Here is a 26,762-nt window from a genome sequence, read left to right as displayed (position 1 = left end):
AGTGGGCTGGCCCCAACCAGCAACTTACCCAACGCAACGGCGCAGCGCCGGACGCAAGAGGCTTCAGAACAGCGTGCGGCGTTCCCGTGATCTTCCCGGCGGAAGCGGTTGATTCGAGCCTCTCTCTCTCATATGAACTTTCGGTGGCTGTGGTATCAAATCACTGGCAACTTGGCAAGTCCCCCGCTGCGAGTATAAACTATAAAGTTCTTATTACGTCAAAGACCCCAGTAGGCTCCGACTTGGTCTGTACGAATCCTTTTCTTTCCTCGTTATGTATAGTCCGATTATAAATTATACCGCAGTGAAATACTCTTGTTTGTTTGTTTTTTTTTTTTAATTCCCGGTTGGAACTTTGTTTCTCGGTGAACATGGCTGAATAGCATTGATCACCAATTGTTCGACGAAATGCCTCTCTATGCACTTACATCTTGCATCTGTTTTCCTTGCGTAACGATTGTACTAAACTCCGTTATTCATGTTGTTCGCCAGAGGCGTAGTGGAAAGTTGGTGCCATGTCTGCCAGTAAGATTCGGTCAAGTAGTTTTTCCCGCAACTTTTCAGCTGTACCTACTTCACAGATCCCTGGACTGAAGTCCGGACCAAATGGCGCAATCTTTATTTCATCTGGGATACCAGATCTTGACAGTAATCCCCGTTACGCTCTTTTATCTTTCAAGTCCTTAGTAGTTATTGGAAAACAGTATGGTGATGATCCTGTTTGCCGTTTTCCTAGCATAAAGACCTTTTGAGAAATTTATTTGCATTTTTTCCCCTGAATATATGTGTCTTATAGAGATTTTAGGAGGTGGTTTGGCTTTGGGAAGCTTAGTCATGGTGATGGAAGACCCTGAAGCACCTCACCATATGCTTCTGTTGAGGACTTTCATGTCTCAAGGACTGGTTCACAACCAACCTCTTCTTTACGCTGGTCCATCAAGAGAACCAAGAGCTTTTCTTGGTACTTTGCCCACTCCAGTATTGTCTAAAGATGATAAATCTCGTGATCGTGACACAGAACAGGTTTCTCTTTCTCATCTCTCTTTTTTCTCTGGTATTTCAGAATGAAAAAGAATCTTTGAATAACATGTTCTGTCAAATTGCAGGATAAGGGATTGAGGATAGCATGGCAATATAAAAAATACTTTGGTGAACATCAGCAAAATTTTGAGGGTCAGAAAGGTATGCTAGTGTTGAAGTTTGTTTTCCTTCTTGTGAACTTACACTTTGACCTTTGGGGGGTGGGGGGTGGGAGTGGTAGTTTTGGAAGATTTATGGTAGGAGAAATCACTTTTTTTAAAAAAAAAAAAAAAAAAAAACTGGTTTTTGAGCACCTCAATGAACCAAGCATATCAGAATTTTAAAAACGTGATGCAATTTATTTGGGCAATGTAAATGTTTATTGACTTTATTTGACAGCAGATATACAATGTCCCACATGAGCCCTATTTCAGGTGACAATTGCATAGGGATGAAGATTATACAGCTGCAAGGAGTACATGAGTAAAAATTAGATAACTACACACTGAAACAAAGTATCAGATAGATTACTTAACCATTTTATTTTTTACCAACCAGTGTACATTACTGTTAAAACCAGGGGCAGATTCAGGTCTATTATTCCGTGGAGGCAGAACTTATTTGAAATCATGAATAATTTTTTTTATTAATGAATAAAGAAAACTAAAAGTAACAATTTTAATATTTTTTAATAGAATGTAAATTTTATTTAAAAAATTCTAAACGCAATGCAATAAAATTTGATAAAATAGTAGATCCTGGCAAGATTTTATGCACAATGTGTACTTTTGGAGTTACGTTGTGTCATGTATCTGCATAGTGTGGGGGTGATATAGTAATTAAATGTAATAGGAAGGAAGAAATAGCAAATTAGTAGAATATGCTATAAGGAGTTGTACAAAGTTTGTTGCTACTTTGGATAGATTGTACATTCCCAGTTTGTAAGTGGTTACCCGCACATGGGGGGTTAGGATCCAGCTATATATACAGCTGATCCATTCCCCAGACAGATATGAAAAATCATAACAATTCTCTAAATATTCTCTCTCATTCTATCTCTCTTTCTCTCCCTAATTTCTCTCTCAACTTCCCCTCTCTTCCTTCTTCGATCAATCTATTGATCAAGAATTTCTCGTTAGATCCTTAGGAGCTGATATTTTGGTATCAGAGTCGGTGTCTTGGGTGATGCTTGGATCTTTGAGAAGCCATCACCATGGCTGATGGAACGAGGATGAAACAAAATGGAGAACCAGCTACAACAAGTATCAACAACAATGGCTAAAATGTAGACAAGGATGGGGGCTCTCGAATCTTCAGTAGGAGTAGGGGTGGATAATCGAATTAATCAAACGATGGAAAGATGGCGTGAAGAAAATCGAGAGCAGAGTGCTCTGTTGAGGGGGTAGGTGATGGAGCAAATGCAACAATTCATGAGGATGTTCGCATCCTAGCAATCGGTAAAGCTCTCAATTGAATTTCCTCCTAGGGAGAGGTCGGAGCCAATCCTTCCCGAAGTGGGAATGGAGCCTCCACCTGTAGGGACGTCGGAATTTGAATGAATTGGAGATGGTGGAGGAGAACACGTTGGAGAAAAGGCCAGGAGCTCAAGCTAATAGGAACCAGCCGAACTTCCCTATGCTGAAATTGGAGATCCCACTCTTTGATGGGGAGAATCCGAGGTGGTGGATAAGGAGGTGTGAGAGGATGTTCTCCTTATGCCAAGTTCAGGAACAACAGAAGGTCACCCTGGCATCTGTTTACTTAAATGATGTGGGAGACGCCTGGTTTTAGGGATGGCTTATGATTAAAGAGGGTAGCCCATGGAATGTGTTTGCTGGAGACCTCTGTGCAAGGTTTGGGGATAAGAACTTGAGGGATGTGATCGAGGAATTTAATAAGTGTCATGTACCGTTGGGGATAACGGTAGTTTTGCAATAAAATGTAATAGAAGGGTTGGATAAGAAAGGTTGGGCTGAGTTAGTTGCTGTGGGGGGTAGTACATAATCTGTTGCTACTTTATTAAGCTTGTACATTCCCTATAGCTGTAATCGGTTACAGCACGTGAGGAGAATCCCAGCTATATATGGGCTATCTCTCTCGATTGGATATTCATTGAGAAGTAATATCACTATCCTATCAATTTCTCCCTTTGTTCTTCCTTCCTCTCTCCTAATTCTCTCTATTTTCCCTCTCCCATTCTCTAAAATATCTAGTCAGTCCTTCGGGACCTGACATTCTGGTATCAGAGCATCCTTCTTGGGCGTCGGTGACCACCATGGCAGACGAGACAAGAATGAAGCAGATGGAATCGCAGCTACAACAGACGACGACAGCAATAACGGAGGTACAGAATCGAGTGGGATCACTGGAACTATCGATCGGAGCGGGAGTCAATTCCAGAATTGACCAGGCAATGGAACGTTGGAGGATGGAGAGTCACGAGCAGAACACTCTCTTTTGGGAGCAAATGATGGAACAAATGCAAATGATTGTGCGAATGTTCACTCAACAGCAGCCATTGAGGCTTTCTCCTGAGTTTTCTCCGAGAGACCGAACGGAGCCCATTTTTCCAGGAGTAGGGGTAGAACCTCGACCAAGAGGAGCATCGGAGTTCGAGTTTGATACGGACACAGTGGGAGAAAATGTAAGGGAAAGGAGGCCGGGAGTGACGGCTAATCGACACCATCCGAATTACCCCACGTTGAAGCTCGAGATTCCTTTATTCGAAGGAGAGAACCCGAGGTGGTGGTCGAGAAGATGCGAACGAGTATTTTCCTTATATCAAATTCCAGATCAGCAGAAGATCACCATGGCTTCTGCTTATCTGAATGATACGGGAGATGCTTGGTATCAAGGTTGGCTCGCGGCCAAGGAGGGGAGTCCTTGGAGTGTGTTTGTAGAAGATTTGTGTGTAAGGTTCGGAGATAAATGCATGCGAGACATCATTGAAGAGCTTAACAAACTTAAACAAGAAGGGACGATGCAGGTATATCAGCAAAAATTCGAGGAGCTTAGATCGCTGATGATGATACATAATCCCCAGCTATCCGAGGAGTATTATGTATCGAGCTTCATCAGTGGCTTAGGGGACGAGGTCAGACCCATGGTGAAGATGATGCAACTGCACTCGGTGAAGCAGGCTGCCGAGAGTGCAAGGTTACAAGAGATGATCGTTGATGCCATGGCTAAGAAACAAAGGAATTCGGCGAAAGGGGTGATCACGGGAGGTTGGCAAACTGGCAATAGGTTGCCACCCAGAGAAGGAGGGTTCCAAGGAAGAGGTGTATTGGCTCTACCGTCCACCAACCTTACTTCCGCCTAGGGAGGAAGACTGACGGAGCAGAGGCGAGTAGCTGGTCTATGCTACAAATGTGGTGACAAGTATTTCATGGGCCACAAGTGCAAGCGACAACTACTGTTGCTGGAAGGGGAAGACGAGGACAAGGAGGAAGGAGAGGAACTCTCAGAGAATGAGAGGGAGGACCAAGGAGAGATTTCATTGCATGCCTTGAAAGGGGTTAACCATAGTAAGGTTATCAAGGTAGAAGGAAGGGTCAATAGCAATCCGATTATGGTTCTCATCGATAGTGGGAGTACTCATAGCTTCTTGGATGAAGCTGTGGCAAGAAAATTGGGATGTGAAGTCAGTCCTTCCCTGCCATTATCAGTCACAGTTGCGAACGACAGTAAGGTATTAAGTCAGTCAGCCTGTAGGGATTTCCATTGGGAGATGAATGGGGAAAATTTCTCAACTGACTTGAGGTTGCTTAAGCTGGGAGGCTGTGATGTCGTGCTGGGAGTGGATTGGATAAAGGGAGTTAGTCCAATCAGTTTTGATTTCAACAAAATGGAAGTGACTTTTGAGAAAGATGGCAGTAAGAAGGTTCTAACGGGCAAACCAGAGGTGGGAGTATGCAAAATCATCTCGGGTAAGAGGTTACAAAGGATACTCAAGAGCAAGTTATCACAGGTGGCTCAACTATTTTCTATCCATACCAAGGATGTCACCATCGGGGAGCAAGGGGCAGAACTTCAGCTGGCACACACAACGGGCAATAACATTCATAGCCCGTGGCAGGTACATGAATTTGACTCTCTTAACATACTGTTAATTGATTATAAGGACCTATTTTCCGAGCCAAGTTCCCTACCACCCCAGCGACCCTATGACCATGCTATTAATCTTAAGCCTAATGTAGAGCCAGTGAACCTAAGAGCCTATCGATACCCTCCCAGACAAAAGACTGAGATAGAAAAACTCATAACAGATATGCTAAAGAAGGCCATCATCCAAACCAGCCATAGCCCATTTGCATCACCGGTATTGCTTGTTAAGAAAAAAGATGGGTCATGGAGGTTTTGTGTTGACTACTGTCAACTTAATGCTATGACCATCAAGAACAAGTTTCCCATCCCAATTGTGGAAGATCTCCTTGATGAACTAAACAATGCTTCTGTTTTTACCAAGTTAGATCTCCGATCAGGTTACCATCAAATTAGGATGCGGCCTGAAGACATTCCTTAGACAGCTTTTACCACTCATCAAGGGCATTATGAATTTCTTGTAATGCCCTTTGGCCTAACTAACGCCCCCACAACTTTTCAGGCGTTAATGAACAAAATTTTCAAACCATATTTGTGCCAATTCATCCTAGTATTCTTTGATGACATTTTAATTTACAGTCCCACCTTTGCTCAGCACCTAAATCACCTGAAAACCACCTTTGAAGTCCTTAGAATCAATAAGCTATATGTTAAGGAGTTAAGTGTACTTTTGCTAAGCAACAAGTTGAGTATCTTGGGCATATTATTTCCAGTTCAGGGGTAAGCACAGATCCAAGTAAGGTTACAACCATGGTGTCTTGGCCTCGGTTACAAAATGTGAAAGGGTTGAGAGGATTCCTAGGGTTAACTGGTTACTATCGCTGGTTCGTTAAAGGGTATGGCATAATTAGTCGGCCTCTCACTAATCTACTGAAAAAAGATGGATTCAGGTGGGATGCCACAATCGAGGAGGCTTTCTGCAAACTTAAGTAGGCTATGAGTGAAGTGCCCACTCTAGGATTACCTGACTTCAACAAACAATTCATCTTAGAAACTGACGCCAGCAGTAATGGGATTGGAGCAGTCTTGGTTCAGGAAGGTAGACCCATAGCCTTCCTCAGTCAAGCCCTTGCACCAAGACATCTCAGATTGAGCATATACGAGAAAGAACTTTTGGTAGTGCCGATGGCGGTAGAAAGATGGCGCCATTATCTTGAGGGAGGGAGTTTTGTAATCAAGACTGACCATGAGAGCCTCAAATTCTTGTTACAACAAAAACTGCATACTCAACTACAACGCAAAGGTATGACTAAATTAATGGGTTTGAACTATGTGATCCAATATAGGAAGGGTAAAGAAAATCTTGTAGCAGATGCTCTATCAAGATGTCTTGAAGAGGGAAGTGCAGCTGCCATTTCAACCTATTGTTCCAAAATGGTGCCAAGAGATCGCTGCTAGTTATCTCTCAAGTGACAAGACCCGAGAACTCTTACAACAGTTGGTAATCAATCCCTCATCCAAACCAGGATACACTTTGAGTAATGGGATGATTAGACACCGAGGGAAGCTAGTGATTGGGGAGGAGGAAGCGCTGAAAAGGAAAATTATAGAGGCACTGCATGCCTCTCCCATAGGGGGCCACTCGGGTATTGTAAACACCTATCATCGGGTTAAGCAACTCTTCCGATGGGCAGGACTCAAGAAGGATGTTATGGAATTTGTGATCAGGTGTGATACTTGCAGGCGGTGCAAACCAGAAAATGTGGCAACACCTGGGTTACTCCAACCTCTGAATATTCCTGGGGGTCCATGGGAAGATATTTCGATGGATTTTATAGAGGGGCTACCCAAATCAGAAGGTAGAGACTGCATTATGGTGGTCGTGGACCGTTTTACCAAATATGGGCACTTTATGGGATTGATTCATCCATACACTACCCAGGAAGTGGCTAGGATATTCCTCGACCAAGTAGTAAAACTACATGGAACACCCAAGGCCATAGTTTCCAATAGGGATAAGATCTTTACTAGTCGACTGTGGAAGGAATTGATGGGGTTGCTGGGAGTGAAATTAAAGATGTCTAGTGCATACCACCCTGAATCGGATGGACAAACCGAAAGGGTTAACCAGTGCTTGGAAATGTATCTCAGGTGTACTTGTTTTCTGCAACCAAAGACATGGCATAAGTGGCTTCCTATGGCTCAGTGGTGGTATAATTCTAGCCGCCATTTAGCCATAAAATTGTCCCCTTTTGAAGCCTTTTATGGTTACAAACCCCCACTCCTACCGGCACTGGCGGATAATTCAACTGTGGCCTCTCTGGACACATACCTACAGCAAAGGCAGGAAGCCTTGCTGGGAATTAAGGAGGAGCTAGCTACTTCCCAAAATAGGATGAAGCAATTTGCTGACAAGAAAAAAAGTGAAAGAGAATTCCAGGTTGGGGATATCGTGTATCTCAAATTGAAACCAGGACACCTAAGGACACTACTTCCCCATCCCAGTTCTAAATTACATCCGAAGTTCTATGGACCTTTTCCAGTTATTGCACGAATAGGATCAGTGGCATACCGTTTGGAATTGCCGGAAGGTACTAATATACATCCAGTTTTTCATGTTTCGCTTCTCAAGAAAGCAGTGGGCGCACAGCCAGCAAGCTCCATCCTACCTAACCTCCCCTAAGCTAAAGCTCATCTCCGAGAACCTATAGCTATACTGGACAAAAGGGTGATTTATAGACAAGGTGCTCCAATCACTCAAGTTCTCATTAAATGGGCTGATCAACACTTCGAAGATAATACGTGGGAGTACCTCCCGGACATTTTGACCCAATTTCTGCGTGTGGCCAGCCTCCTTCATATTTCTTGTGGACAAGAAAAGTTTTGAAGGGCGGGGTAATTGTCATGTACCGTTGGGGATAAGGGTAGTTTTGCAATAAAATGTAATAGAAGAGCTGGATAAGAAAGGTTGGGTTGAGTTAGTTAGTTGCTGTGGGGGGTAGTACATAATTTGTTGCTACTTTATTAAGCTTGTACATTCCCTATAGCTGTAAACGGTTACAGCACGTGAGGAGAATCCCAGCTATATATGGGCTATCTCTCCCGATTGGATATTCATTGAGAAGTAATATCACTATCCTATCAATTTCTTCCTCTGTTCTTCCTTCCTCTCTCCTAATTCTCTCTATTTTCCCTCTCCCATTCTCTAAAATATCTAGTCAGTTCTCCAAGACCTGACAATAAGCTCAAGCAAGAAGGAACGGTACAGGCCTATCAGCTCAAATTTGAGGAGCTAAGGTCCTTAATGGTGGCGCACCAACCCTACTTGTCTGAAGAATACTTTGTGTCAAGTTTTATCAGTAGCATAGGAGACGAGGTGAGGGCAATGGTTAAAATGATGCAGCCTCAGACAGTTGAGCAAGCCGCTGACAATGCAAGGCTGCAAGAAATGACAATTGAGGCCTTGATGAAGAAACAAAGGAGCTAAGTGAAGAGGGTAATCACTGGTGGATGGCAGTCGGGAAATAGAGTAAATGGAAGGGATATGGGGCAGGGTGGCAAGGGAGCCTTAGCCTTGCCTTCGACAGTTACTAACCCTGCCAATGGGGGAAGATTGATGGAACAGAGGCGCCAAGCGGGTCTCTGCTATAAGTCCTGAGATACATATTTTTTTGGGCATAAGTGCAAAAGGCAACTGTTGTTATTAGAAGCATAAGAGGATGAAGAAGAAGAGGTAGGGGAGACCCCAGAAGTTGATGAAGAAGATAAATGGGAGATTTCTTTGCACGCCTTAAAAGGATTGGCCATCAGTAAGATAATTAAGGTGGAAGTGAGAGCCCATAATGTCCCAATGGTGGTACTCATTGACAGTGGGAGTACCCACAACTTCTTGGACAAAGCCATGGCAAAGAAGTTAGAGTGTGAGATCTCAAATTCTCACCCTCTTTCAATGATAGTAGCCAATGGTAACAAGGTCTTGAGTCAGTCCTCTTTCTTGGGGTTCTGTTAGGAGATGAAAGGAGAAGAATTTGTGGATAATTTGAGGCTACTAAAGTTGGGAGGTTGTGATGTAGTGCTTGGGGTAGACTGGATGAAAGGGGTCAGCCCTATTAGCTTCGATTTCAACAAAATGGAGATAACCTTTGAAAAGGATGGGAAGAGAAAGACTCTAACAGGCAGCCATGAGTTAGGGATGTGTAAAATGATCTCGAGAAAGAGGTTGCAAAGGATGCTTAGGAGCCCAGCTATTTTCCATACATGCTATGGAACCCACTCAATAGAAATGGGAGCAAGAGGGAGAGTTGGCAGTAACTGTGAACAACAACTCACAAGAACCATGGAAGGTACAAGAAATCAATTCTCTTAACATGCTTTTGATTGAATTTAGGGACCTTTTTTCCGAGCCAAACTCCCTATCACCCAAGAGACCCTATGATCACGCCATTCACCTTAAACCAAATACAGAGCCTGTTAATTTAAGATCTTACCGTTACCCACCTAGGTAAAAAACCAAAATTGAAAAGCTCATTAAGGATATGTTACAAAAGTCTATCATCCAACCAAGCCATAGCCCATATGCATCAACTGTGTTACTTGTCAAAAAGAAAAATAGTTCATGACGATTTTGTGTTGATTATCGTTAACTCGATGCCATGACCATCAATGTAATACCCCATATTGTAAAGTGTTAAGTAAGTTCAAGGAACTGAAAATCAATTTGAGAATTTAGTTAACTAATTTCCAAATCGACCAGAGGGAGTACCCTGGACCCTAGATGATTAAGGAAAATGGAATAGTAAAGACGAGTGATTCGAGTTATGATTTTAGGCATCAAAAGAAGTTGGATTGGAAACAGTTTCCAGTGCAGCTATCAACTAGGTTGAGAAAACCGAATGATCATAAGGGATGTAATACTCGAGGTTTTAGATTCAGATACTTGAGGAAATATGATGTTTTAAGGGATTGTGAATGTTTGGAGATAAAAGTTTAATTTCTGAGTCAGGGGTAAAATTGTAATTTTTGAAGTTCGGGTAAAAGTGTAATTTACCTAAAAATTAGGGGCATTAGCGTAATTAGTTCATTTTTAGGGACTAAAATGCAATTAAAAATTAGTCCGGGGACCATGTTGAAAAAGGTCTAAGTGCAATTATCTAAAAAGTTCGGGCCAAAGTGTAATTCTTGAAACCTTTTTACTAGGGGCATTTGGGAGATTCAGGAAAAGTCTCATAAATGACTTTAGAGATAAGGATGAAGGCTTATGATGACGTTAAAGATAAGATGAAGGCTCATGATGACTTTAAGGATAAGATTTGATAAGATTTTGTTGGATATGATTTGATTTGGATAAAGATTTGATTTGAATAAGATTTGATTCGAATAACAATGATTGCATAAAATCTTAGAAGATTTAGAATGATTGCAGAATATCTTAAAAGATTTATAATGATTGTAGAAGATCTTACAAGATTTTGGAATGATTGCAAAAGATATTAGAAGATTTTAGAATGATTGCAAAAGATATTAGAAGATTTGGAATGATTATAGAAAATCTTAGAAGATTTACAATGATTGCAGAAAATCTTAGAAGATTTGGAATGATTGAAAAAGATTTTGGAATATTTGAAATGATTACAGAATATATGTTTCTTTGTGGCTAAGTTTCCAAAACTTATAAATAGAGGTTCATGGCTAAGGATTCTCTCATTCGAAATTGTGAGAAGTTTGTGCTAGACAAGAGTGCTTCGGGTTTAGTGGATAGAGGGCTTTCTAAGCATACGCGAAGCATTACACGCGCAGAGCACTTGGTCAGCGCATGAGGACGTGTAAGGAGGTGGTTTGGTTAAAAGACTTGAGGCGTTGCACGAAAATTGAGGTTGGGCACAAGATTCGAGGTGTTCTGAGTTTCGTTCAAGGTGAGTGTTTGCCCCCAAAACTTGATTTATTGTACTTGTTCTATCTGAACATGTGTGTGATTTCATGCAAAATGGTTTTGTGCATTGAAATGGTAACCGGTGACGATTGGTTTTATGAGGGAGGTTTGTCCCTAAATGTTTTGAAATTGGCATTGCATTTTATAAAACTGTTGTTTATATGATGCATTGAATTGTGAAATGTGGCATTGTCTTGAGTTTTGTGTGTACGTATGGAATGTCAGCCTCAGATGTTGTTTGGATAGTGTAGCCATAATTCCCCAAGGGCGTGACGGAATAATAAGGGTATCTGATGCTGGTGTGCATGTCAGGATAACCGCCTTGGTTTCCGTGCCAGACCGTTTGGTCAGGGAAGTTGCACTAGGACGATTAGGTGGTCCATACAGTGTTGTTCATGTGAGATGTCAGCTTAGGATGTTGTCTGGATAGTGTAGCCGTAATTCTCCAAAGGCGTGACGGAATAATAGGGGTATCTGATGCTGGTATGCATATCAGGATAGCCGCCTTGGTTTCCGTGCCAGGCCTTTGGCCAGGGAAGTTGCACTAGGATGACTAGGTAGTCCATGTGAAATTTTGGAGTTGGGATTGTATGGTGGTTCCTGGATGCTTAAGGTGGGAACGTAATCTGGTGAGATGCGTTGGCAACCCCATTTAAGCTAGAATCGCGTCGCGTCGTCGTGTATTGGTTCATAATTGATATACTGAAAAGGTGTAACGGGATCTTCGGGGTACGGTTTGTGTTGAGTTTTTGTTGTTTGTTGGAAAAAAAAAAAAAATATTCCCAGAATCTTACGTTACGTAATGCCCTCTTGGGAATTGGGGTGTTACAATCAAAGACAAGTTTCTCATACCAATTGTGGAAGATTTGCTTGATGAGCTTAAAAATACTTCTATTTTCACCAAACTTGACCTAAGATCAGGTTATCATCAAATTAGGATGAGGCCTGAGGACGTTCCCAGGACATCCTTCAAAACCCACCTAGGGTATTATGAATTCATAGTAATACCCTTTGGCCTCACCAATGCTCCAGCAACCTTTCAGGCATTGATGAACCAGATTTTTGAACCTTATTTACACAAATTTATCTTGGTATTTTTGGATGACATCTTAATCTATAGCCCCACTTTTGCCCAGCACTTAGACCACCTGAAAACTATCATTGAGATTCTTAGATTCAATAAATTGTATGTTAAGGAGTCAAAATGTGCCTTTGCACAGAAGTATGTTAAATATCTAGGGCATATTATATTAAAAGCAAGCGTAGGTACTGACCTTAGCAAGGTGGCAGCAATGATTGCTTGGCATAGACCTCATAATGTCAAGGGATTGAGAGGATTCTTGGGACTAATCGGCTACTACCGTCAGTTTGTAAAAGGGTATGTTGTCATCAGCTGTCCCCTCACTGATCTATTGAAAAAGGATGGGTTTCAGTGGGATTCCAAGGCAGAAGAAGCCTTCTGTAAGCTCAAGCAAGCCATGAGTGAAGTGCCAACCCTAGGCATGCTAGACTTCAGCAAGCCTTTTGTTCTTGAGACAGATGCGAGTGCTAATGGTATTGGGGCAGTGTTGGTTCAGGAAGGTATACCATTAGCTTTCCTCAACCAAGCCTTATCCACTAGGCACCTTAGGCTAAGCATTTATGAAAAGGAGCTATTGGTGGTGCTAATGGCGGTGGATAATGTCACGAAGGCAGTTTGCTAAGAGTCGTTACTTTAAATTTTGCTCATTAAGACCTTTAAATTGTATGTTCATTTTGGCTGTAGCCTTAGGTGCTAGGTGGTCCCGTAGGTTGGTTAGAATCAAGGTTGTTACACGGTTAAGGGAGAGGGCCCCACCTGTTAGGGGAATATATCCTCCAACGGCTTTATAAAGGTACCTTCCGTGCGATGTAGAGACATGCTAACAATCAAGAAGATTCTATTCTCCAGTTGGCCTCTCTCTCTCTTTCTCTCTCTCTCTGTTACTCCCGACTATCTCACTCTCTCCTTTCCTTTCTCTCAAATTCCTTGTTGTTCTTCTTCTTTCTGACGACTCCATACCAAGTGGAGTTCTGAATTTCTTTCTCAATCCCCTCGGGATTGTGGTAAGGCTGTAGTAGTCACAACAGGGTTGTGACATATTGGTATCAGAGCTCTGTTTTGGCCAGTGGGTGGAAAGGATAACTTATGGCAGAGGGAATGCGTATGAAGAACCTCGAAACCCAGTTGCAGCAAACTGGGGTGGTGGTCGCGGAATGTCAAAATAAGATGGAGCAATTGGAGCTGGGTACGACTTAGAACCAGGAGGCGATCCTTGCGCTGGATCGCTGGGTGGAGAATGCCATGGATGGAATGGAAAGGAGGTTGGAAGGATCCATTACACGGGTACGGGAGGAACTGGGTGCACAAATGCAACAATACATGGCCATGTTAGGCCGACAACAATCGATAAGGCTAGCACCTGATTTTCCTCCGAGGGAAGGGATAGACCCTATCTTTCAGAGGGACAGGGTTGGTAGAGAGCTGGAGATACAGGAGGAGGAGATTAACCAAGGTGGCAGAGAAGAAGGAATACTGGGAAGGGGACCTGGGGGCCCGATGAACCATTAATCTCAGGGGTTTCCTCTCCCTAGGATGGAGATTCTAGTGTTCGAAGGGATTAACCCACGGTGGTGGATAAGGAAATGCAAAAGGCTGTTCGAATGGCATAATATCCTAGAGCAGCAGAAGGTACCTCTGGTAGCCGCCTACTTCAATGAGGAGGTTGATGCCTGGTATCAAGGAGTGATACGGCTAAGGAGAAACCAGACATGGGAGGAGTTCACAGAGGCTCCATGTGGGAGGTTTGGGGAAAGAAGTATGGCTGACATTGTGGAAGAGTTCAACAAGCTCAAATAATCGGGAAGTGTGGAGATGTATCAGAAATGTTTTGAGGAGCTGAGGTCTTACATGATTCAACACAACCCCTATCTAACTGAAGCCTACTTTGTGTCAAGTTACTTGAGTGGCCTCAATGATGAATTAAGAGTAATGGTAAAGGTACTTAGACCCCAAACTGTAGCTCAAGCATTGGAAGATGCCCGATTACAGGAATTAGTAGTAGAAGTCTTGTTGAAGAACCAAAGACAACAGACAAAGGGGATGGTGGCAGGGACCCAAAATGGCATAAGGAGGTATTTTAACTGGGAAGTAGGCAGGGGTACTAGCGGGGTGAAGGGAATTGCTGGTCAAAGCATAGCACCCTCGGGAGATCAATTGAGGGAGCAAAGAAGGTTAGCAAGATTATGCTTTAGGTGTGGGGACAAGTACCACCCTGGCCAACCTTGCAAGAGGCAGATCCTACTGCTAGAAGGGAATGAAGGTGGTGACCAGGAGATTGAGGAAGAAGAAGATGGGGGCGACAAGGGCATAGAAGTCAATGGAGAAATATCCATCCATGCCTTGAAAGGAGTGGCCAATAATAAAATTATTAAGGTAGGAGGATAGGCCAAGGGTAATAATCTGATGATCCTGATTAATAGTGAGAGTACCAGGCCCGGCCCTGAAGGGGGGGCAGTCAGTGCGACTGCCCTGGGCCCATTATTCAGGGCCACTACAGACTTCAAGTTCGCTTAGTGCATTGCTGGGCTGGGCGAACTTCAAGTCCGCTGGCCTTCAATGGACTTGAAGTCCGTGCACTGCAGCACTAAGCGGACTTCAAGTCCGCTGACTTGACAGCGGACTTGAAGTCTTCTTTTCAAGTTTGCTTAGTGCTGTTCAAGTCCACTTTTCAAGTTCGCTTAGTGCTCTAGGCGGACTCTTCAAGTTCGCTGATCTAAAATTTTAATCCTTGTGAACTTTCTGTGGAGAGGGGGATTTCTCAAAGGGGGTTTCTCAAATTCCAGGTTATATTGTTCTTTGTTTATTGTTTGAAGTATTAAAATTGCATTGGGTTTCCTTGTATTGTTTTTGTTTTTGAGTAATAATGCTTGGTAAGAAACACCCATTTGGAAGTCAAAAAAGAAAAAGAAAAAGACAGAGAGAAGAATTAACTCAATCTCAAAAGGGAGCTCTGGATAAATTTTTTCATAACAAAACAAATAGTTCACTTAATAACTTAGCTGAAGATTTAGTCAATGAATCTGAGCAGCAAAATCATGTTGAAGAATTTGTAGGAATTGATAAGAGTGAGTTCATTACTAAGTTTAAATATACATATGGGGGTTTGATTTTTACTTTTGCCTTGGGCCCTAAAAAATTTAGGACTGACATTGGGGAGTACCCATAGTTTTATTGATGAGAACACTGTTAGGAGGCTGAATTGTCAGTTGATGGGAACGCCTCCCTTGAGTGTAACAGTGGTTAATGGCCAAAAGGTGTTGAGCACCTCGGCCTGCAATGGGTTCTCATGGGAGATGCAAGGGGAGAAATTTGTAACTGATTTAAGGCTGCTACAGTTGGGAGGCTGCGATATGGTTCTGGGGTTGGATTGGATGAAGGGTGTAAGCCCTATAAGTTTTGATTTTAATCGCATGGAAGTATCCTTCGAGAAGGAGGGCAAAAGAATGACCATCACGGGCGGAAGAGAAGTTGGATGTGTAAGCTGATGACTGGAAAAGGTCTGAGGAGAGTCATGAAGGGAAAATGGGTTCAATGGGCACAACTCTTTTCAATAGTGGCCAAGGGAGACACACTCGAGGATCAAGGGGAGCTGGGGCAGACTTACCTGACAATCAGCAACTGGGGAGAACCTCCTGATCAGGTAACACATTTGGCATTACTTGATGAATTATTGGTGAAATATGAGGACCTCTTTGCAGAACCCAGATCTCTACCTCCTAACCGGTTGTTTGACCACTCGATTAACCTCAAACCAAATACAGAACCAGTTAACATTAGAGCCTATCGATATCCACCTATCCAAAAGAATGAGATTGAGAGGATAGTTAGAGACATGCTCCAACAGTCCATTATCAAGCCAAGCCAAAGCCCCTTTGCTTCCCCTGTTTTGTTTGTGAAAAAGAAGGATGGAACGTGGCGGTTTTGTGTAGACTACCGCCACTTGAATTCCATCACAATGAAGGATAAATTTCCCATATCATTGGTGGAAGATCTTTTGGATGAACTCCACAATGCCAAATTCTTTTCCAAACTCGACTTGCGCTCGGGTTATCATCAAATTAGGATGAAACCCGAGGATACTCCTAAGATTGCATTCAAAACCCACCATGGCCACTTCGAATTTCTGGTAATGCCATTTGGGCTTACCAACGCCCCAGCTACCTTTCAATCACTCATGAACAGAATCTTTGAGCCCCACTTACGGAAATTCATCTTAGTTTTCTTCGATGATATCCTTATCTATAGCTCCACCTTCGAACAACACCTGCTGCACTTGCAAACCACCCTAGACATCCTCTGGTCCCACCAATTATTCATTAAGAAATCCAAATGTGAGTTTGGTCAGGGGTAGGTGGAGTATTTGGGGCACATAATCTCTAAGGGTAGGGTAAGCACTGACCTAAAGAAAATCGAGGCTATGGTGTCCTGGCCAAGACCCACGACAGTGAAGGCCCTAAGGGGATTTCTTGGGCTAACAGGCTACTATCGGCGGTTTGTTAAGAACTATGGAGTTATCAGCCATCCTCTAACCGAGTTGCTGAAAAAAGGAGAATTTAATTGGGGTCCCAAGGTAGAAAAGGCATTTGAAGAGGTGAAGGAGGCCATGAGTCGGGTGCTTGAGTTGAAGCTGCCAGATTTTGATAAGCCCTTTACCTTGGAAGTTGATGCGTGTGGCACTAGTATTGGGGCAGTGCTGGCACAGGAAGGAAGGCCTATCGCTTTCCTAAGCCAAGTGCTAGGCCCTAGACATTCTGGGTTAAGCATCTATGAGAAGGAATTTTTGGTAGTCCTAATGGTAGTGGATAGATGGAGGCATTACTTGGAAGGGGGGTGATTTATCATCAAAACGGACCACGAAAGTCTGAAGTACTTATTGCAGCAAAAGCTTCAAACATAGCTGCAGCGCAAGGGAATGGCCAAGCTCATGGGATTAGATTACATGATACAATATAGAAAAGGAAAAGAAAACATAGCAGCGGATGCCCTTTCCCGATGCCATGATGAGGGAAGCATTGCAGTAGTCATAGTGGTGACTCCACAGTGGTACGAGGAAGTGATTAGCAGCTATGAGGGAGACTAAAGAATTATGGCCTTGCTGGAAAAACTAATTGTGAAGCAAGGAGAGGTGGAAGGATATACTCTGAAGGAAGGAATGTTGAGGTACCAAGGTCGTATAGTGATCGGGGACAAGGCCGAGCTGAAAAGAAAGATCATGTAGGCATTGCATGAGTCGCCCTTAGGGGGCCATTCGGGTGAACAAAATACGTATGTGAGGGTTAAGGGAATATTCTACTGGACAAGGATGAAGGCAGAGGTTAAGGAGTTTGTACGGGGTTGTGATGTATGCAAAAGGTGTAAAACAGAGCTGGTACCCTACCTAGGACTACTGCAGCCCCTACCCATCCCAAAACAAGCCTGGTTGAGTGTGTCAATGGATTTCATGGATGGATTACCTGGATCAGAGGGTAAGGATAGTGTTTTGGTGGTGGTAGATCGGTTTACCAAATTCGCCCATTTCATTGGTTTGTCCCATCCTTATACGACTCAAGAGGTGGCGAGGGTATTCCTAGATTGCGTGGTCCAGCTGCATGGGGTTCCCCAAAATATAATCTCGGATAGGGATAACATTCTTACCAGCTTATTATGGCAAGAGTTGATGAAATCGTTGGGCACGAACTTAAGGTTATCCACGGCATACCACCCTCAAACGGATGGCCAAACCGAGAGGGTGAATTAATGCCGTGAAACCTATCTAAGGTGTATATGCCTAATGCGTCCCAAAGAATGGCATATGTGGTTATCCTTGGCGTAGTGGTGGTATAACACCACCTTACATTCAGCTATTAGAGCAACCCCATTTGAAGCTCTGTTCGGATACAAGCCACCTGTATTACCAGCAGTAGGAGGGGGATCAGAAGCAGCCACAGTAGAAGAATACTTACAGAAAAGGAGGGAAGTGACTCAGCAAATGAGATAAGAGCTGGCCTTTGCCCAGCACCGCATGAAGCAGTATGTGGACAAGAAGAGGACGGAAAGGGAGTTTGAGGTTGGGGAGAAGGTGTATCTAAGGCTGAAACAACCACATCTGAGGTCATTGGCATAGGGGAAGGCTACCAAGCTTAGCCCCAAGTACTTCAGACCTTTTCCTATAACTAACAAGGTGGGAAGAGTGGCTTATCGATTGCAATTGCCGGCCTACACTCACATCCACCCTGTGTTTCATGTTTCATTACTAAAGAAGTTGATTGGGGGGCAGCCAGCAAGTTCTATGCTGCCATCCCTACCCCAGGGAAGTGAACAAGCTGTGGAGCCGGAGGCCATACTCGAGAGATGAGTGATCCAGCAAGGAGGGGTACCCTTAATCTAAGTTTCAGTTAAATGGCAAGGAAACACTACGGATGGCAACACATGGGAATACCTCCCAGAACTACTCAAGAAGTTTCCCCGTGCGGTTAGCCTACTCAATCTTCCTTGGGGACAAGGAAGCATTCAAGAGGGGAGCATTGTCACGAAGGCAGTCTGCTAAGAGTCGTTACTTTAACTTTTGCTTATTAAGACCTTTAAATTGTATGTTCATTTCGGCTGTAGCCTTAGGCACTAGGTGGTTCAGTAGGTTGGTTAGAATCAAGGTTGTTACACGGTTAAGGGAGAGGGCCCCACCTATCAGGGGAATATATCCTCTAACAGCCTTATAAAGGTACCTTCCGTGCAATGTAAAGGCATGCTAACAATCAAAAAGATTCTATTCTCCAGCTGGCTTATCTCTCTCTTTCTCTCTGTTACTCCCGACTATCTCACTCTCTTCTCTTCTCTCTCTCAAATTCTTTGTTGTTCTTCTTCTTTCTGACGACTCCATACCAAGTGGAGTTCTGAATTTCTTTCAATCCCCTTGGGATTGTGGTAAGGCTGCAGTAGTCACAATAGGGTTGTGACAGATAAATGGTGTCACTATTTAAAAGGGGGAAGATTTATAATTAAAACAGACCACGAGAGTTTAAAATTCTTGTTACAGCAGAAGTTGCACACACAATTGCAATAGAAGGGAATGACTAGGCTAATGGGATTGAATTATGTGATCCAATATAGGAAAGGAAAACTTAGCAGTCGATGCTCTGTCTAAGGTGTTATGAGGAAGGGAGCATGCCTGCAATCACAACCATCATTCTTGATTGGTGCCAAGAGGTGGTTTCTAGTTATGAAGCAACTGGAAGGACCAGGATGCTTCTCCAGCAGCTGGTGGTAAACCCAACATCATGGCCAGGTTATACTTTAAGCATTGACTTAATCCTGTATCAAGGGAAGTTGGTGATAGGGGAGGATGAAGAGTTGAGGAGGAAAATAATAGAAGCACTGCATGCTTCTCCTATAGGGGGACATTCAGGTATTGTGAACACCTATCACAAGGTCAAACAATTATTCCATTGGCTAGGGATGAAAAGGTATGTCATGGACTTTGTATTGAGATGTGATACTTGTAGGAGATGCAAGTCTGAGAATGTAGCCAAACTAGGGCTACTACAACCTTTGGATATTCCAGGAGGACCATGGGAGAGTATTTCAATGGACTTTATTGAGGGACTTCCCAAATCAGAAGGAAGAGACTGCATCATGGTTGTAGTAGATAGGTTCACCAAGTATGACCATTTCATTGGATTGAATGAAGAAAGGTAAGGAGAGGGAAGAATGAAGGGAGAGAGCAAGGAACAAAGAATTCAGAGGGAGAGAAGTTGAGAGAGAGAGAAAGAGGGTCAAGTGTGTTGTTCTGAAATTTGTTGATTCCTTTTTCATTCAATCGGGAAGCTTTTATAGCTCCTCCTTAGCGCCAATCATTGGCTGTTACAATTCTAACAGAAGCTAACAAATAACAGTTACCGCTAACAGCTTCTAACTGCCTACTAACAGACTCTAACCACTAACCGCTACCAACTCTACTTACACATCAAAGACCAAAATTACCCCTGATTTATCATAGGGTCCTAACAATCATATCTTTTGTAAGCCCATTACAACTGCTTCTTCACCTTGAGTGACAAAAGCTTATTTCTCTATTTCTTCTTCAATATTTTCTATGTGCTCTTTTTTCTTTCTTATCAACTCCAATTTCTTACCATGCTCAGTCTTTAGTTCAGTAACTTCTCTTTTTTTATCACTGTTTATTTGATCAACTTCATTTTTTTGTTTAATGATATCTCCTTTATTTTGTCATTTTCAACACTTTCTTCCGTTCCTTCTTTCATTACCACATTTCCAAACTCTTTATCTATGGCTTCACTTTAATCTTTTACATCTTCAATGCAAATTTTGATGCTTTTCTCTCAAATTCTTCAGTTTCGTCACTCTCTTCCAACATGAACTCGTCTTCCTCAAAGATTGTACCCAATAGCATGGGTAAATCTCATCTTTAGGTTTAGAATGAACATGGTCTAGTATCTTGCAAACACAACTTGGAGACCTTTCATCAAATTCCAACATCGTTGCTTGCCACTTGGGGGCTGGAATGTTCAAATCCCTCTTAACAAGCAAAAGAAATGGGGCCATGTGTCAACTAAGCTACACCTGATGTTAACTATAGATAAGTCAGGCCCCTTAAGCTCCGCATGGCAAATAGGAGGAAGGACACCCATCACAACATTTACATTGACTCCTTCAACTAAGATCTAGAGACTGTTGGTTCCCTTGACTCCCTCCAATTTACCTCCAGTGATCTCACACCATATCAGTGTTCCACATTACTTCTTGGATAGACACTGTTGTTCCTCTCATAGATCTATTCTTAATGTTACTTATTATTTTCCCTCTGGGTAATTCCTCTATAGATTCTATAGAATTTAGCTTTTCAAATGAAACAGCTATTTCATAAACAGCAGAAGACATTTATCAAGTATATTTCCACATGTTTCTCGCAGCTTCTTCGCTTATGAACTTTGTAAGTTGGTTAATTGATGATTCTGTGTCGTCATTTATGTTTACATCATCAGTCAAGTCATCTTTCTTAAACGATACTGTATGTTGAGGATTTGCAATTGATAGATGTGTATACGGTATACCTAAGGACTTTGGAGCTATATAATATCTCTTTTAGTTATTCTTGTGCAGATGGGAAACCGGAGTTCTGCTGTGACTTTGACTTGCGGAAGCCGCTAGAGAGGCACTTTCTCAGTAGCAACCATATTGATTGTGTCAGCCTTCAAGGTTCTCTAAATCTTGCCACTTTAAAGGACCATTGTTCAGCATTTTTAGCTCAGTTTACAAGGTATTCTTTTTGATCTTATATTCGCACTTTGAAGGTTCAACTGACATTGGTTGTGTGGGGTGGGGAGGGTGATGGGGGGAAGAGGAATACGTTGCACTTAAAAAATTATATTATTAACCTTTTTCCTCAATGGTTATGTGATTTGTTTGATGTTGCTGCTTAGTTCTTCCTGTTAGGGCATGGAAGTTTCAGCATGCATAAACATTTGGGGTCAACATAGTCCATATTGTCTCACGAACAGCAGTCTTTCTCAATTGTTTGTATAACATGTAATTTCTCCGAGCATGTGTGCAAATGCAAAAGTCCCCTCTTTTCTGATGATAGGAACTTGTAGGATTTTGAGGTCGTCAAGGAACTGAGAAGATGATGGAAGAGTAATCTTATAAAAAAATTTTGGGTGGCAGGCAAAATGTAAAGTTGTTACGTAACTCAGCAGTCTTGATTTATTTTTCCAATTTTAGTGATAGTTGATGTTTTTGGAACTCTGAGGCACTGAGAAATGATTGAAGGACAATAGTATCCTCATTAATTAGCTGCTCTTTTTAATTGAAAAATGAAGTGCAAGGGTGGCAGAAAAATCTTCCTCTTTTTTTTTTTTTTTTGGCTGGAACAGAAAATTCTAGGGTTTTTTTTTTTTTTTTTGCATTAAGGAAAATTCTAGTTTTCACTATGTTAAACTTCCATCTGTTGAAAGCACTGAACAGCTGGAAGGAATTTGATAAAAGCTGATTTATTCCCTTTTTTTTCTATGTAACGCTCTATTCTATTTGACTATTACAAGCCTTGGTTTTGCAGTAGTAGGTATTTTTTTTATATCTGTATACTGGCTTGCTTTTCAAGTAGAATTTCCTTTGTTACTTTTGATCCCACATAATGTCTCAATTTGTCTATAGCATGTTGCATGAAAACAATGCGCAAGTGTTTGCAGATTCTGCTACAGATTTTATTTATTTGCTTGTCATGTTTCTGTATGATGCTTCAGTTTATGGGAAGGTAAAAATATCCATTTTTATCTCCTCATATTAGTGGGAACGGATTCAATCAATCACTAATAATCTTCAAGAAATTCCCTGCTTGCTTTTAATCAGTCCTTAAAGTGCTTCTGGTGATTGCAATATTTATATAATTACCGCAGTACTTGTCTTGAAAAATTCTTTCTCATCAGCTCTTCATTCTGTTCCCAGAAACGGTGGAAACATGACATCTGCAGGTCGTATTGCTATTCAATCATTTTATGCTCCACAATGTGGATATTCCAACATGGTTGGTGGGAAGAAATTATTTTGAATTGTTTATAGTCTCTTTACTCTCATTACTAGTTTCTCATGAAATGTTTTCCTTTCAAAATACAGCTTGTAATCAGAAATATGGGTTAACTTTCCTCACACTACTATGTTGGCTGCTGCTATCATAATAAACATTCTGAACATCTTTTTTGCACGTTATCATTCTAGGAGTGGGAAATGCTTTCGTTTATCAGATCTCTGAAAAGCATGGTACGGTCTTCAAATGCGGTTGCTGTTATAACCTTTCCATCATCTCTTGTTTCACCAACCTTCTTAAAAAGATGGCAGCATTTGGCTGACACCTTACTATCTGTCAGAGCAATTCCAGGTATTCTCTTGGTCAGTAGCAATGATAAATGAGAAACGCTATACAATGAACTTCTATTGATAAAGTAGATGAAAAAATGCCACGTCTTTCTTTATATTCATTTGTTAGGAAGCACACAGCCTATTTTAATGCCTTATAATTACACAAATTTCTTCGCCACAGCAACAACATTTCCAATTTTCCAAGCTTCTGGGGATTAAGGCTTTTTCTATACAATAATTATCTGAGAATATTGTTTTCCTTGTTAAATTTACTCTGAAAGATGATATATGAACTGGTGCTTGTTTCAGATGAGGACAAGGAGTTGGCTAATCTCCTCACTGGTTATCAGGACATGGTTGGCCTTCTCAATGTACACAAAGTAGCTCGTTTTAATACTCAGGTAGGAGACAATTATAGTTTTGGTGCTTGTAGAGAGAAATCTATGTTTTCTTCTACTCAATGTTTTTACTAGCTCACTCTTGATATGAATGCGTGCTTGAAAGTTTGATTGTGGTTATATACAACAGCCTGTTTAAGTATAAGCCTGTTTATTCATTATCCCTTAATGATTTTGCCTTTTGCGTATAGTGCAGTATTGAATGAACAAGCCTTGTTTTGCTGCAAATATGTCATGGATTAGCCGCGGTCTTCCACTTCATATGTTGTCTTCTCCATTCTCAGTTTATCAAGAACCAGCCTAGTATTTACAAATGTTTACAACATGGAGTCTTTAATCTTTTATGTGTGTGGAGATTTTTTAACTGGTCTTGCTTCAATTTGATTACAACTCATCAACAGGTTCCTTTCATTCTGGAGGCAACTACATTCTCAATGAAGCTCAAAAAGCGGAGGTCGTTGGTTTTGGAGTGTCTGAATCAAGCCCCAATAGACGGTTCAAGTGGGACTTCTTATGGAACTTCTAGTAGTTGCTCTGGGTCATCAACAACAGGGAAACTTGATTTTTAGTTGCTGGTTTAAATTTTTCCACTCGCTCGTGACCGAAGTTTGTCACTCAAGATGGTCCAAATTGGAACACATGCCCTTCCTCAGGTTAAGGCTGAATCTAAACATGTCCTATTTGATTGAAGCCTTTTTGATCATGGTCCAGCTTTTGAGAACAAGTTCAGGTGCAGAAGAATGAAGCTATTATACAGAAGACCCAAAAGTTGTTGGAAGTGTGAATTCACCATTTTAAGGATTTTGTGTACCTCTGAATGTCTCACTGCAATGGCAATACTTGCCTACATTTATCAAGACAGTACATGAGGCAGTTTGTTAATTAATTTTTTATTTGTTTTGTTTGTTAGAATTAGTTAGTTGGTTAAGACAAGTAAAGTTGGTTACAACAGTTCTGTATATATATTTCCTTTTCTTCTCTGTTTTCTCTGATTTTTTGTATCAACGAGAGCCACACCTTGCTTCACAGAAATCCACAACTTTTTCTATCTCAGTAATTCTTTGTTTTCTTACATGGTATCAGAGCCTTGAGATTTAGGGTTTCTGTGGCTTCTTCTTCCTCATTTTTCCTCTCTGATTCTCATTGTATTCCTCTTATGGCAACTTTGACTCAATCTTTAGTCTCGTCAATTGAAGATCCTCATTTCCCATATTATCTTCACCAGTCAATCACAGCATTGTGCTTCTTGTTCCTGAGCTTACTTTGAGCAACTTCCTATCCTAGAGCAAGTCCTTTATGCTTACTCTTTTAGTCAGAGACAAGTGCGGATTTCTTGAGGGCACTATCTCGGAGCCTAGGGCTACTGATTCTCTTCACGTTACATGGAAAAGGTGCAATGATCTGATTGTTGCTCGGTTGTAGCGATCCATTTCTCCGCCGATCGCCTCTATAGTGTTTTACATGAGCTTTGTGTCGCAGATCTGAGACACTTTGAAGAAGAGTTTCTCTTAGCCAGATGATTCGAGAATTTGTTAGCTTCAGTACTAGCTTAGTATCTTGACTCAAGGTACCAGATCTGTTGATTCCTATTTCACAGAGCTCACTAGGCTATGGGAGGAGTTGGGGCAGATCAAACCTCTGCCGCATTGTTCTTGTGGATAGTGCAATTCAGAATGTTTTCAGAGGTTTGTGGATGTTCAACAAAAGGATTACGTTTTTCGTTTTCTAAATGGACTGAATGAGTCCTATTTAGCAACTAGGTCTCACATTCTCATGATGACGCCCTTTCCTTCTTTGGATGAAGCATATAACCTCGTAATTCGAGAGGAATCACAGAAATTTTTAGTCTGTTACTCAACCATTCACAAAGTCCTCTGCGATGGCAGTCACAGCTAACAATAGTAACAATAAGAAGAAGTAGTAGTTCGGTAGCATATGCAGTTACTGTGGGAAAGTTGGACATATAAAGGATAGATGTTACAGGTTGATTGGTTTTCCTCCAGATTTCAAGTTTACAAAGCCAAAAACATCACCAAGTACCAATTGAGTTGCAGTAGTATCAGGCACCGCAACAGAGGAGAATTCTCAATCTGAATCATTTGCACGAGTTGGTCTCTCTGAGGCTCAGGTTCAAAGGCTCATAGCCATCCTTGGTGAGAATGAGAGTTCACCAAACACTTGCAACTCGACCAACACAGTCGATCCTACACCAGTTGCTACCTCTTATTCCAATGCTACAGGTAACTTTCTTGGCACCTTAACCTTCTATTCTACAGCTCATTGTACTTCAGTAAACCAGTCAACCACATTGACCCCAAACACTTGGATCATAGACTCAGGGGCCTCTAATCACATCACATGCTCTTTGGATTCTTTTCTTGCTGCTCAACTGGTAAGTAATATCTTTGTTCAGTTACTGGATGGTAACAAATCCAAAGTTACTCATATTGGTACTGTAATTTTGTCCCCTCGGTTAATTCTGCATAAAGTTCTCTATGTCCCTTCTTTCACATTCAATCTCTTTTCTGTTAGTCAGTTCAACAAGTCCCCAAACTATTATCTTATCTTCCTTGGTCCAACTTGTTTGATTCAGGATCTGTTTTCATGGACAACGATTGGGCTTGCTAGGGTGAAGGTTGGTCCATACATTGTACAATTTCTAGATGCAAGCTTGTCCATGAATGAATCTACTTCTGTTTCTGCTAATAACATTGTTTCCCCTTCTACATCTATTCCTTTTGATTTGTGGCATTGTTGTTTAGGTCATGTTTCTGTTAATAGAATTAAATAGATTCAACATTATTGTACTGATATCAAATGTAATCCCAATTTTGTTTGTGAAGTTTGCCCTTTAGCAAAATAGAAACGATTTCCTTTTCCAGTGAATGCTACCAGTACTTCTTGACCTTTTGCATTGATTCATATAGATATTTGGGGACCTTACTCTGTTACATCCATTGGAGACTATCGATATTTCCTTACTATAGTTGATGATTTTACTAGAGTTACATGAGTGTATCTGATGAGGTCAAAGTTTGATGTCTTTTCCATAATCCCAACCTTTTATAACCTGATAAAGAATCAGTTTGACCTCACCATTTAGCACATAAGATTCGACAATGGACTAGAATTCAATTTGGTTGATTTTTATGCCTCCCATGGGATAATCCATCAAGTGAGTTGTGTTGGCACCCCACAACAAAATGCCACTGTTGAAAGAAAACATCAGTATCTAGAGCCTTATTGTTTCAAGCCTCGTTCCCTCTTCATTTTTGGGGGGATGCTGTCCTTCTAGCAACTTATATCATTAACTGGATTCCTACCCCTGTTCTCAACCATAAAACTTTGTTTGAGACCTTATTTCACAAACCACCTTCTTACTCGAGCTTCAAAGTTTTTGGCTCTCTCTGTTTTACTTCTACCCTCAGCCACAAACCACCCA

General features: G+C 41.7%; 1 protein-coding gene across 2 annotated transcripts; it reads left to right on the top strand.

Annotated features, from left to right (window-relative positions):
- On the top strand, positions 1–24,390 carry LOC127804071 (elongator complex protein 4). Of its 2 annotated transcripts, none has more exons than XM_052340795.1 (9): positions 1–249; positions 493–648; positions 797–1,023; positions 1,107–1,182; positions 21,171–21,327; positions 22,512–22,590; positions 22,782–22,941; positions 23,232–23,323; positions 23,722–24,390. In XM_052340795.1, exons 2-9 carry the CDS (start codon positions 516–518, stop codon positions 23,887–23,889), a joined length of 1,092 nt encoding a protein of 363 aa, XP_052196755.1. In that variant the 5' UTR covers positions 1–249; positions 493–515; the 3' UTR covers positions 23,890–24,390. The 2 variants fall into 2 exon arrangements, with proteins under 2 accessions (XP_052196755.1, XP_052196754.1); XM_052340794.1 differs by having other exon boundaries at positions 2–245.
- Positions 24,391–26,762: the final 2,372 nt, after the last annotated feature.

Source organism: Diospyros lotus, chromosome 6 (genome assembly GCF_014633365.1).
Source record: "Diospyros lotus cultivar Yz01 chromosome 6, ASM1463336v1, whole genome shotgun sequence".
NCBI classification, from domain to species: domain Eukaryota; kingdom Viridiplantae; phylum Streptophyta; class Magnoliopsida; order Ericales; family Ebenaceae; genus Diospyros; species Diospyros lotus.
This window is presented reverse-complemented; position numbering and strand designations above follow the sequence as displayed.